The 13221-nt window shown below is 42.8% G+C and overlaps 1 protein-coding gene across 1 annotated transcript in view; it reads right to left on the reverse strand.

Annotated features, from left to right (window-relative positions):
- Positions 1-13221, reverse strand: part of pdzrn3b (PDZ domain containing RING finger 3b) — a 441562-nt gene that overhangs the window by 367358 nt on the left and 60983 nt on the right. Inside the window, exon 3 of the mRNA XM_034167479.1 lies at positions 8018-8125. Coding sequence (XP_034023370.1) covers positions 8018-8125 — 108 coding nt within the window. The remainder of the gene's footprint in view (positions 1-8017; positions 8126-13221) is intronic.

Here is a 13221-nt window from a genome sequence, read left to right on the forward strand (position 1 = left end):
TAGGATGGAAAACACGTTTAAAAATGTCTACGTCTTTCTAATCCCACTTGACGCTCAGCTGGTGAGACCTACAAGCTGTTTACAGCCCACAGCTGGAGGAGGCGGGACGTGAACCCACCTCTGGGTGATGGGGATTGAACTCCTTTCATTCACCCAGTTCACCAGCCCCCATCACCCCAGGTTAAAGATGTACGCTGCACAAACACCTGGTTTCTCACTGTGGTCTGAGAACCGCGACCTGGAACTTTGCTTTAACCAGCTAACAAAGAAGGACTCCAAGAAACCTGAACCGCCACCACTATCACCTTTCCCCTCCAATGAAAAGCGCCAACAATTCTCAAATGTCTGTACGTTGTTTCTTGTTCAAAGCCTGCGTGATTTATTTGGCTGCATTCGGGAGAAACCCCTCACCTCCTGAAAAGAAAAGGTCATTTAATAGGGCGCTTTGTAACCTCCTAAGGTGTCATTTGTGCTCATATTTTATACGCTCCAGAAAGATTTTGTGCCTTTGCAGGTACTAATATGAAGACAAACACGAATTGTACGTGTTTTTACACCTATAATCAGCGGTGGTGTCCAAGTGGTCAGTGCACTTGGTTTCAATGAGGAAGGTTCCTGGTTCCTGGACTGATCCATGATAATCTATCTTCTCCTGTAACCAAATACAGCAACATCTGACCCGTTACGGTGATTCGCCAAACGGCCTGTACGAGCACCCACACCCAGAAGGACACACTTCAGGTCCAATGCTACACTGATCCCTGAGAGTGCATCCAGAACTCAGTCCAGCCCGTCTGCTGCTGAATCTCATGACTAATCTCAACTTGTGTGGAGCTTTGGGACACTTGTTAGGATATTTAAAGGGATTTCTGAGAAGGATTAACATCTTTGTTTTGGTATTTCTGTGTTTACTTAAAATTAAATTCTTTAATAAAAATATCTACAAAGAAAAAAAAATCTACTCAGCAGCTTGACTACCTCAAGAATCTAATACTTCAGTAAGTCATTTACGAAGGAAAAATGTCAAATATCAAATGGTTTCAACTTATATGTTACAGTGCATCCAGATAGTATTCACAGCACTTAACTTTTTTTCCACATTTTGTTATATTACAGCCTTATTCCGAAATGGAGTAAATTTTTTTCCCCCAAAAAATTCTATTCACAACACCCCATAATGACAACATGAGAAAAGTTTGGGGTTTTTTTTGTTTGTTTGTTTTTTACAAATTTATTAAAAATAAATGAAGAAATCACAGGTTGTTGATAAAAGTTTGATCTTTACAGTTCTTCACAAAGAATTTTAAATGCTCAAGGTCCCGGCTGAATGGCCTGTTCGCTATGACAAATACCTTGTGTTTGTATTATGTGGCAATGACCACTCCCGACCAGATAGCAGCAGTAATGCAACTGTTGGTCTACCAACCGCCATAAAACGTCACAGAATGTGGCTAGTCAGCCTGTTAATACTTTAGTCTGCATCCAGAAAGTATTCACAGCATTTCACTTTTTCCACATGTTGTTATGTTACAGCCTTATTCCAAAATTGAGTAAATTCATCTTTTCTCTAAAAACTCTACTAACAACACCCCATAATGACATGAAAAAAGTTGTTTGTTTATTTGTTTTGTTTCATTGCAAATTTATTAAAAATAAACAACTAAGAAATCACACATTGTTGATAAAAGTTTGATCATTGTCTTTACAGTTCTTCACAAAGATTTTTTAAATGCTCAAGGTCACAGCTGTACTGCCTGTTCGCTGTGATAAATACTGTTTGTATTCACTGGCGATTTATACTCCTGGCCAGATGGTGGCAGTAATGCAGTTACCCCAACATTTTTAATAAATTTGCAAAAATCTCAAAAATTAAAAAATTAATTTCATCCATTTTGCTTTAAAATAACAAAATGTGGAAAAAGTGAAGTGCTGGGAATACTTTCCAGATGCACTGTAGGACCTGCTGCCTATGTTATCCTCTTCTTCTTTCTTTTAGGTGCTCCCAATAGGAGGCGCCATAAAATGGTAAATGGACTGCATTTATATAGTGCTTTTCCATCTGTAGCAGACGTTCAAGCGCTTTACAATAATGCAACACATTCACCCCGATGGACCCCATAGCAGATCATCCCTCTCTATTTTACCCCATTCACTGCATCTTCCTCTGTCCCATCAAACAGCTGCATGTCCTCCCTCACCACATCCATAAATCATAAAAACTTGTTAAAACTGCACATGTGAACTCTCACAACCACGAGACCATTTACAACCATGTTCTAAAGGATAATTATGCTTTGCACCTGTCTGGAGAGCCCCAGAGCAAATGTAACGTAAAAATGATCCTGGATCGAAATCCAGAACCGACTCAAGACTGAAAGAAGTGTTGTTGGAAAATCTCATCTCACTCACTCATCTTCAACCACTTACTCAAATTGAGGGTCATGGGGGGCTGGCGCCTACCCCAGGGGTACACCCTGGACAGGATGCCAGTCTGTCTCAGGTAAAATCTCACCCCTTTGCCAAAATTTTTCTGGATCCACTCAAGACATTTCTGAGATATCGTGTTTATGAGCAGAGAGAGAGAAGCTGACAAATACATTCCCTTGTTGGCATACGTTATTAATGTTTTTGGATTTGGACTGTTAACTGGGCCAAAACAGACATTTAAAGACATTCAATATATTTGGTAAACAAATACTGAATAGATTAAGTACTTAACCTTGACGACAACTTAAACTGGGAAACCAGTTCTGCTGTAGCAAACAAACAAAATTTAACATTTACCAAGACAAGTCCAGTCAATTCTAGTTGCCACCTTGAATGGCTGCCTGGAGTGTTTTGATGGTGGCCGCCAACATGTATCAATAATTTTAAGTCTGTTTAACATACAGATGTAATCAATTAGCAACCCAGTTAGTCTAAAGTCAAACTTTTCATACTTAACTTCTCTGTTTCCTTCATCAAGGCTCCAAATAGCTGATTTGCTGAGTACCCCAGCTGTCATTTATGGTTGATCACCTAAAATTGTCTCCACAAATATTTTCATTTAAATATGCATTGTGGCGCACCGTGTTGGAGCTCAACGTTCATACAGCTGAACCCGAAAAGTTTACCATACAAGGTAACGAGCTAATAACAAAGTTGATGCTAGTTTAGTCAGTACGTGTGAGATCAATGTGGACTGTTGTGAGAGTGAAATCCTCCAAACATGAATGCAAAATAAAATAATTTTTTCTAATGGCCCAGTCAGACGGCAGACGACGATTCCTGAACGACTGGAAAAAAGTTTAAAAAAAATCACAATTCGTTGAGAAAAAGTGAATGAACGAGCATTATCACCGAATAGCCTGTGAATCAAGAGCGTAAAAGGAACAAAAGAGGAACGAAACGAAACCGAAGCTAACGTTGATCTCGACGCTTTATGTCGCGTTCACACCGGATGCGACCAGACGCCACAAATTCGCTTCGGTCGCGTGGCAACAGACGCGCCACCATCGCCCAGTGTGTTGCTCTGCTTTCCCTGCGAAAATTTGCCCCAGTGCGTCATCAAATAGGAGGAGCTTCCATTCCGCTCGCAGGCTCTGGTTGTCAGTCAAGTTAACATGATGGACCTTGATCACATGGAGCGAGTTGTTGTGGAAAGCTCCCAATTCGGGGAGTATCATCATTTGGTGCAGGAGCTGCGTCTGGATGACGGCCGCTTTCAGCGGCCCTTCCGCCTCTGCAGGACCCAGTTTGAGGACCTTCTGTCCCGTTCACGCGCGCACATGTAAACAATTTAAAAAAAAAAAAAATCTGCTGCTCGCTGTGGGGCTGCTGCTCACTCTTCCCCAAAAAACTCTGTCACAATTGTGTTTAGAAACCAGTCACCATTTGTTTTATGATACATCTGTGTAGTTAGTAAGTAAAATAATCTTCATGGACGATTCGCTCGCGTGCGCATGTAAAAAAAAAAAAATAAAAGGAAAGAAACTCCGCTCCCCATGCTGCGGGTCTGCTGCTCGCTCCAAAAACTCTGTCATAATTGTGAAAGAAAGGACAAAAGGGACATAAGTCCTGCTCACAGGCTGCTACCAGATACAGGACATGTTCACATCCAAGACAGTCAAACTCCAGACATCTCTACGTCCCTACATATCCAGTCCCTGATTGGTCATTGCGGAGCGACATGAAAAAGTTCAGTATTTTCAACTTGGGGAGGAGGGCAACGTGATGTGACGTGATGCAATATCGCACCACAAACACGCCAATCGCTCAAAATCGCTTCACTCGCATCGCTTCATTCGCGTCCATCGCGTCACGCTGCGCGGCTTGGCACCAAAACGCCTCCTTTCATAGGGATTACATGACAACCTGTCGCTGCTGTCGCTTGCGTAGCGCCCGGTGTGAACGCGGCATTAAACAAAATGCCTGGAGCCACTGCTGGAGCAGTGTGTGTGTCTGCATCTCTGAGTTCCAGCACTCGGCGCTGGGACGGAGCTGCAGCTCTTCCAAAAAAGCGCTCAAAAACCGGCTTCTGGACTGTGTGAAAACATTCAGCTGGTTGAACGAAGTCAAACAAAAGGCTAATGTTACAAAAACTAAGCAAACAATAAGAAACCGCCAGGAACGAGAGCAAAACGAAATACGGACAAATTGAGGTTTTCGTGGCCCTTCGTTCAAATTTGTTGACAGTTTAAAAATCCTGGTGAAGCAACCGCTGCAGGAACGAAGCTGAATGAAGGTTAAACGATGCCAACGAAAGTCAACAAAATTCCAGATTTTTTGTTTTGTTAGGGCTTCGTTGCCCTTCGTTAAGTGCTGTGTAACTGGGCCACACTTTTGGAACACAAAGTGTCTAAAGCCCTGATCTCGCTTTTACCACTATACATCACCGGCATGAAACCTCGTCGATACTTTGGAAAACTTTAGGAGGTTCTGGAGGATGTTCGTGTTGAACCAGCATATCTGGTCATTGTGCCGCGATCTGGTTTGACCGATTTTCAACATGTTCAAAAATTTCTTTTTTTTCTGTTGCAAACTATGTCATACGAGGTCTGTGAGAAAACTATCTGACCTTTTTATTTTTTTCAAAAACTATATGGATTTGAATCATGTGCGTTTGCATCAGACAAGCTTGAACCTTCGTGCGCATGAGTGAGTTTTTTCACGCCTGTCGGTTACGTCATTCGCCTGTGGGCAGGCTTTGACTGAGCACTGGTCCACACCCCTCGTCTGATTTTTATTGTCAGGGAAATGGCTGAGAGGCTGCCGCTTTGCTCCATGAAATTTTTTTCAGAAACTGTTAGAGACAGCCAGTTGGAAACCATTCGAAAGATTCAGATGGATTTCGGTGAAGATTCTGTCAGCGGATTAAGGAGTGTTAAAACCTTTTTAAAGACGGCCCACAGCGGCGGAGGGCGCGCGGCGCACCGAGTGGCCTTCAACAGGCTGGAAAGACCAGATCATTTCTAAACTGAACGCTGTGTTGATCCGGGACATCGTGTGACTACCACAGAAATGGCAAGAGAGCTGGACATAGCACTTTTGTGGCACATTCCACTGTTACAGGGGATTTTGTAATGAAAGACGTGCGGAGGATTTCGCGCATCGGCACGGAGCCGATGCGCTCAAGAAAAAAAACACTCAACAAAAAAACACCTCCGTGTTGGAAACCATTTGTAAGATTCAGACAGCTTTCGGTGGCTTTTCAGTCGAGTGAGTATCCGAGAAATTGTTTAACAGCTGGGCATGTTCCAACTTGTCCTGTGAGACTTCCAACACGGAGGTGTTGTTTGTCCAGCGCCATGAGTGGCTGCCTCCCGACGCGCAAATCTGTCCGCACGTCTTTCATTACAGAATCTCCTTTAACAGTGGAATGTGCCGATAAAGTGCTGATCCCGACCTCTTCTGAAACTTCTCTGCTAGTCACACGACGTCCTGCATCAACAGAGCCTTAAATGTGAAAGTGATCTGCTCGTTCCAGCCTGTCGATGGCCGCTCGGGGCGCGGTGTACCCTCCGCCGCTGTGGGCCATTTTTAATCCAGTTTTAATGGTCCTTAATCCGTGTGATACTGACAGAAGCTTCACCGAAATCCATCTGAATATTTCGAATGGTTTCCAACTGGCTGTCTCTAACAGTTTCTGAAAAAAATTTCATGGAGCAAAGCGGCAGCCTCTCAGCCATTTCCCTGACAATAAAAATCCGACGAGGGGGGTGGACCAGTGCTCACTCAAAGCCTGCCCACGGGCGAATGACGCAACCGACAGGCTTGAAAAAACTCACGCATGCGCACGAAGGTTCAAGCTTGTCTGATGCAAGCGCACATGATTCAAATCCATATAGTTTTTGAAAAAAATAAAAAGGTTGTATTTTTTTTCTACCAGACCTCGTACTTTGTCAGGAGCCCTGACATGGTCATACAGATTTCTTGAATTGCCAAAGTTAGACTACAGTTGTTTTTGCACACATCATATGGTACAACTCCGATGTATTATATACATCATCAAACCATACGATAGATCACATTCGTGGGCAACCGTGATCTTCACACACCTGTTTGTCAGTTATAGGCCGTGTCCTTGTGGGATGGACATATGGTTTCTTGCCTAGGAAACTAGGCAGGTTTCCATTACGCTCCAAATTGAGCAAATTGAAGTAGCGATTTGAAAATACACGAAATGGAAATGTGTATTTTGAAAAAACTCAAATACCACAAAAACATTTTTAAGCTTACATGAGGTGGTTTTATTTCTAAACTTTGGAATAGTAACACTTTTTCACTTTAACAGATCAAATCCATACATTTTCTACATGCACTTACTCTAATTAAAGGTTACAGGGGGCGGAGCCTATCCCAGGGCGTGAGGCGTCGTTCACCCTGGACAGGACGCCAGTCTGTCGCAGGGCCACATATAGACAAACAGACACATTCACACCCGCACGCACACCTACGGACAATTTAAAATTTCCAGTCCACCTGACCTGCATGTCTTTGGATGTGGGAGGAAGTCGGAGCACCCGGAGGAAACCCACGCAAACACGGAGAGAACATGCAAACTCCACACAGAAAGGCCACAAGTGGGAATCAATCCCATGACCTTCTTGCTGCTCGGCAACAGTACTAACCACTAAGCCACTGTGCCGCCGTAACCGCTCACATGACGTTGTAAAGTGCACGTGGACGTACGTGTGGACGGAGTAAGAAAAGGAGAGTTTGTTCAATGTTATAAGAGACGATGTTACGATAATACTCGGATTTAAAAAACAAAAAGACAATATTTATTGAGCCTTACCATTCCGTTGCCATGACTACTAGATTTATAGTTGCTGCAAGAGCCTCAGTGGAGTCTCAGCAGCAGCCACACTCCCTCAGTTAATGGAAACGCCATCATCTCGCTATTCTGCTTGTCGACATTCTAAAAATCGGTAATGGAGTTCCATCTGGTGAGCCCGGACCTTTAGTCGTGTTTGTACAGCTGAGTTTTTTTAGGCTTTGTGATGGGGATGGAAAATGAAAACAATGGTTATTTGCAGCCTGACTCTTTAGGAGCAGAGTATTTGTAAGTACTGCGTGAGTCTTCTACCACAACACTTGTGGCATTTGTGTTAGTAATTAACATGAAATGAACCGAGTGATCAACTAAGTCCAGATGTTGCCCTGATCTTCCTTTCTTGTAAACACTTTCCACAAACATCTCTGAACACTCTGTGCTGGTCAAAGAAAAGCCCAGAGGAACGCTCAGAACGCGCACTCGTAACCACCACACAGGTCCTGGGAGACGCTGGTGTGGACTGTTTGGATCAGTCAGGTCCACCTCAGCGGGAGGTGACCTTCACCAGCCTGGGGGCTACCCACACTGACGCTCCTCTTAACAAAGGCTTTTGTTAAGTGTTGACTGGCGAGAAGCACGTGTTGAACCATGTGATTTCTGTGTGTATGAGATGTTGAATACTTTCCACGCCGTCAGCAGATGTTAGTTCTCACTTCATCCAGCTGGCTGCGGGCTGTGAACGTCACAGTGTGGACCACGTACCTCCATTATTCTGTCGTTGATTTGAAGACCTCCTTCCTTGTCCGCGGGGCCGTTGTCAACAATCTTGGACACGAATATCCCTTCGTTTGAAGTGCTGTCATCGACGCTCTGTGGAGGAAATTAAAATGTGCAGTGATCACTTTGTCCTGCAGAGGACAAATTTACACATTTATGGAAACTACACAAATACAATTCAGTAATGTTCAACTTGAATGCTTATATTATTTTTAAAAGCACATTTTGGCAAATAGATTCATTAAGTTAAAGCAGAACAAAAGGTCTCACATCTTTCTTAAAATACCAGTTACTGCGTTTTACTTCACTGCTCTCAGCTTCATAGTGGAGTTGAGCAGAGAAAGTTGTTCAGATCAGATCTCAGCTTGTGTCTCTCATATGCCTTCTGGCAAACTGCAGTTTGAACTTTCAACTGAAGAAAAATCTATCTCTTCACCATTTCATGAAAATTCAGTAAGGTATATCTTATATATTATATTCCAATTCTAAGGTGGAACTATGCTAGTATACTAAGGTATATCTAAATATCTAAAAAGGAAGACTAAAGTAGAAGAGTACAAAAGAGTAGAGTAGAGCCACTTGGTCTGGTCTTGAGCCTGGTCTTGAGAACGAGGGATGGTAGGTCTCATGCAAACTCTCCCTACCCACCCAAGCGGCTCAAGAAAGATAAGACATCATATATATATAACTTAAATTTAAATATTAAGTGTAATGAACAACATATACAATAAATACGGTACAATATAATATACGGGAGTAGGTATTAAATCCTAAATATTAATATATGAGAAGATTATAGTATAAGCAATTTAGTATGTAGACTAGTACTAAAATTAAATTATAGTTAGTAGGCTAAGCTATAAATCTGGTATTTTATTATAGAAACAGAAGATATGATGTAATGTGTATTGGTATCTATCTAAAGTAACTCTGTTAGTATACTATCGACACTCCATCATTTTTCGATGTTGACTGGTTGGTGTGTCTACACTTTACACGATCGTTCATGTGCAGCCAGTCCAGCTTTAGAATGGCAGAACCGTCCACAACGTCTGCACTGGTACGTTGACTGAGTCAGGAGTGTGTGTCTTCTCTTGTGAGCAGCTTGGTATTCCTGCAGGCGCTTATTTTCAATCACAGTGATGGACTTCCTGATTATGCCCTGCCATAGAGGTCTTATAGCTGCTTGTTCTTCCCACGTATCAGGGTCGATGTTACACTTCTTCATGTGTCGCTTCAACACATCTTTGTAGCGCAGCTTCTGACCACCTCTGCTTTGTCTACCAGATGCCAGCTCACCATAAAAGACTGTTTTGGGCAGTCTCTCATCTGGCATCCTTCTAACATGGCCTGCCCATCTCAGATGAGCTGTTGTGATTAGTGCTTTAGCGCTGACTGTCTTAGCTCGGTTCAACACATCCACATCGGGAATTCTGTCTTGCCACCTGATATGCATAATTGCTTGTAAGTGACGCAGCTGGACTCGCGTGAGTTTTTTGATGTGGTATCTATAGAGAGCCATTGTGTCAGTTGAGTATAGCAGGGTCGGCAACACAGCGGTGTTGTATACTTTAATCTTGGTTTGTAGCTTAATATCATGGCAGGACCACAGTCATCTGTGTAAGGCTCCAAAAGCTTTTGTTGCCAACTGTATTCTTCTCCCAATTTCAGCATCCAATGAGTTGTTATTGGTAACTGTGCTCCCCAGATATGTGAAGCTGTTGACACTTCTCAAGACCTCTCCACTGACAGTTATGTCCGGTGTGCCTAGGTTCTTGCTGTCTGGGGGAGGCTGAAACAGCAGTTCAGTCTTTGAAGTATTTATCTTTAATCCAAACTGTGTTGCAGCCGCAAGGAATTGGTCCACAATCTCTTGGATATCAGCAGGATCTGTGGCAACCAGAGCAGAATCATCTGCATATAGTAATTCTCTGATACAGATGCTTCTTGTTTTTGTTTCAGCCCTCAGACGTGCCAGGTTAAAGAGTGTTCTGTCTGTACGCGAACGAATGTAGACACTTTTGGTGAGGTTTTCAGACATAGTTTCCAGGACAGCAGCTAGGTAGAGTGTGAAGAGTGTTGGCGCAAGTACACAGCCCTGTTTAACGCCATGGTTGACCTGGAAAGGCTCTCTGATGTCACTTCCGATCGACACTCGTCCCGACATTCCATCATGAAACTGCCTGGTCATATTGACAAACCTCTCTGGACAACCATAGGCTTTGAGTACGTTCCACAGTGTTTCCCTGCTGACAGTGTCAAAGGCCTTCGAAAAGTCCACAAAAACGATGTACAGGGGTTGATGTTCTTCTGCTGCTTTCTCCTGAAGTTGTCGAAGGGAGAATATCTTATCTGCTGTAGATCTTCCAGCTCTGAAACCACACTGGCTTTCTGGGAGAATCCTCTCAGAGAGTATCTTTAACCTGTTGAGCATGATCTTTGCAAGGACTTTGCCAGCAATTGAAAGAAGAGCTATGCCTCAGTGGTTACCACAGTCACTCCGATCTCCCTTCTTTTTGTAGATGGTGACTATAAGGGCTTCTTTAAAATCCTGAGGAAATTGTTGTTTTTGCCAGCAGGTGTTGTACAGTGCGAGTAGTTGGTTCTTTAGCGCCTGGTCACCTTGTTTCAGGACCTCTGAAGGGATGCCATCTTGACCTGGGGCTTTGCCTCTTCTGGTCTCTTTCAGTGCCTTTTCTAGCTCTTCCATGATAATGGGAGCACACAGCTCTTCTTTTGTGGGATGAACTGGGAGATTGATGACAGCATTTTCGTCAGCAGTGCCCTGTTGATTAAGCAGGTTTTGAAAGTGTTCTTTCCATCGCTTGGTGATGTCTTTCACGTCAGTCAGCAAGGTACCATCAGTGGATTTTACTGGAGTTATGGCATTAGTTCTTAGGCCGTAGACTGCTCTCAGGGCTGAGAATAGGCCTTTGGAGTCATTCTTATCTGCAAGGTTTTGTAGCTCTTCAGCCTTGTTGTTCCACCAGCTGTCTTTCATGGTACGTACCATTCTCTGTACCCTGGCTTTGGCTGACAGAAAGACTGCTGTACTTCTGGTCATGTTTTCTGACAGGTGTTGTTGGTAGACTTTGTTCTTTGCAGCAAGAAGTTCTTGGATGTCCTTATCATGTTCCTGAAACCAGTCCAGAGTCTTGCGCTTTGGGATACCCAAAACCTCTTTTGCTGTGTTGTGGGCAGTTGTTCTTAGCTTGTCCCACATCTCCTCAATGTTACCTGGTTCCTCCAAGTTGGTGTTTTGCAAAGCCAGTACCATTGGCTTTGCAAAATACTAATACACATTACATATGATGTAATGTGTATTGGTATCTATCTAAAGTAACTCTGTTAGCATAGCATAAATAAAAAGCATAATCAATATGCTATCAAATGGAAACCTAAGAACTTAGGTACTATGTTGAAGTTAATAACCGGTGAAGTAAAATGCAAAGCTGGCACACTGCAGTTTCTCCAATCGTAGCCACAGAAGCTTTTAACGTTGTCTTGTCATCTTGGTGGCTTTCCTCAATAGTCACCTTCTTAAACAGTCACTCAGTTTTTTTGGGAACTACCACCTCCAGGCAGATTTACCACACACTACCACATGGTTTGTATTTCTTAGAAGTAAATGAAGTCCAACACATAATCAGTGTCTTGGAAATGTTCATGTACCATAGTTTTAGGCCAATTGAACTTTTGGGTGTTAAAAAAAAATAATCAAGGTGTCCAAAATTTTAGGTGCCAACCAGCATCGGGTGGAAGGGTGGACCCCAACAAAGAGGGTCTGTGAAATCTGAGAAAAAAACAGACCCTAATGCATTCTAGTGCATTCTGGAGAACCAAATATTATATTTTGACTTTAGAAATCTGATTAGATTTTGCTTCTTTACAGTAACACTATCTGAGTTACCCGTTCTATGTACGGGTAATTCGGTTGCAAAGCCGTGACGTAACATGTCACGTGATAAATCTCTTTCCGGACCCAAACAAACTACACATGTGGGTTTCTCTGCAGCGATGGCTAAGCTGATCACTTGTTTACATTGACAAATGTCTTTTCTTGCACACCAGAACGGGTTAAAAAGGGCTTGAATTCTTTTGATTCTGGTCGGGTAATGTCTGTAAATGTTGCAAATGGTACAAACACAGGTGTCCATGAAGCAGACGTCCTACAAAGTTGAGGTATGTACGAGTGCGGTATCTGTCATAAATGAACAGAGGTAAACAAGGCGATTCTTACAACGGCTGTGATCGAGTTACTGCGTGAAAATGAAGAACGCAAGCTTTTCTTCAAAGTTCATTCAGTTTGTTTCAGTCTTATTATAACTGGTGTTTTCATTCATATCAAAATGATGTAATACCACCCCCTCCCCACTTTCCTACCAACCCCCTAAGGACCCTATCTATCCCTCTTCAATTTATAGACTCTTTTCATTAGTTTAAAACTTACTGTGAGGGATGTGTTTTTTTATTTTGTGTCAGATTAATTTCAATTCAATTTATTTATAAAAAATACAATTCTTTAATCAATAAAATGTGCATATAGTTTACTATTGATACATGTACAGGTGCGTGTAGAACATCAGGCAGTAAAATCTGCAACACGTGAGTGCCCGATTGGCAAGGACCCCTGTCACCACACAGCAGCCTTGCCGATGTGGGTTGAGAAAAATAACATGAGGACAGATGTCGAATGTCAGTGGAAACGACCCAAGACAGCCAAGGATGATCTCATTGTGGCCAAGAGAGTGCCAAAAAAGGCACCGTCAACAGCTAAAGGCAGGTACTGGCTGTTCTAACCCTGGTAAATAGTCATTTAAATGATATATTTTGGTATGAAATGGTATGAGAAGAATTTTAGCCATTTCATTGAACATTTCATGTCATTTTAGTTCAGGTGTAGTACGTTGCATTGCATTGTGTGTATGCTGTCATCATTAATTAGACTCAAGTGAATGATGATAAAAGGTGATATCGTCATATCACTGCATGTTCTTATTGTGACTCTGAGATGCACCAATGGAAAGTCCGTCAGGGTGACCAACTAGGGAGCATCCCACATATAGCTGAGTGCGTGAGAAGCATGGCGTGTTCACGTTTAGCCCAACCACTTTCAGTAACTATCCCTGCGACTTCTTGGGAGGCATAATTGCAAAAACGTGTGCTTTAACTGGCACACGGCACACACT

Source organism: Thalassophryne amazonica, chromosome 3 (assembly GCF_902500255.1).
Source record: "Thalassophryne amazonica chromosome 3, fThaAma1.1, whole genome shotgun sequence".
Taxonomy (NCBI): domain Eukaryota; kingdom Metazoa; phylum Chordata; class Actinopteri; order Batrachoidiformes; family Batrachoididae; genus Thalassophryne; species Thalassophryne amazonica.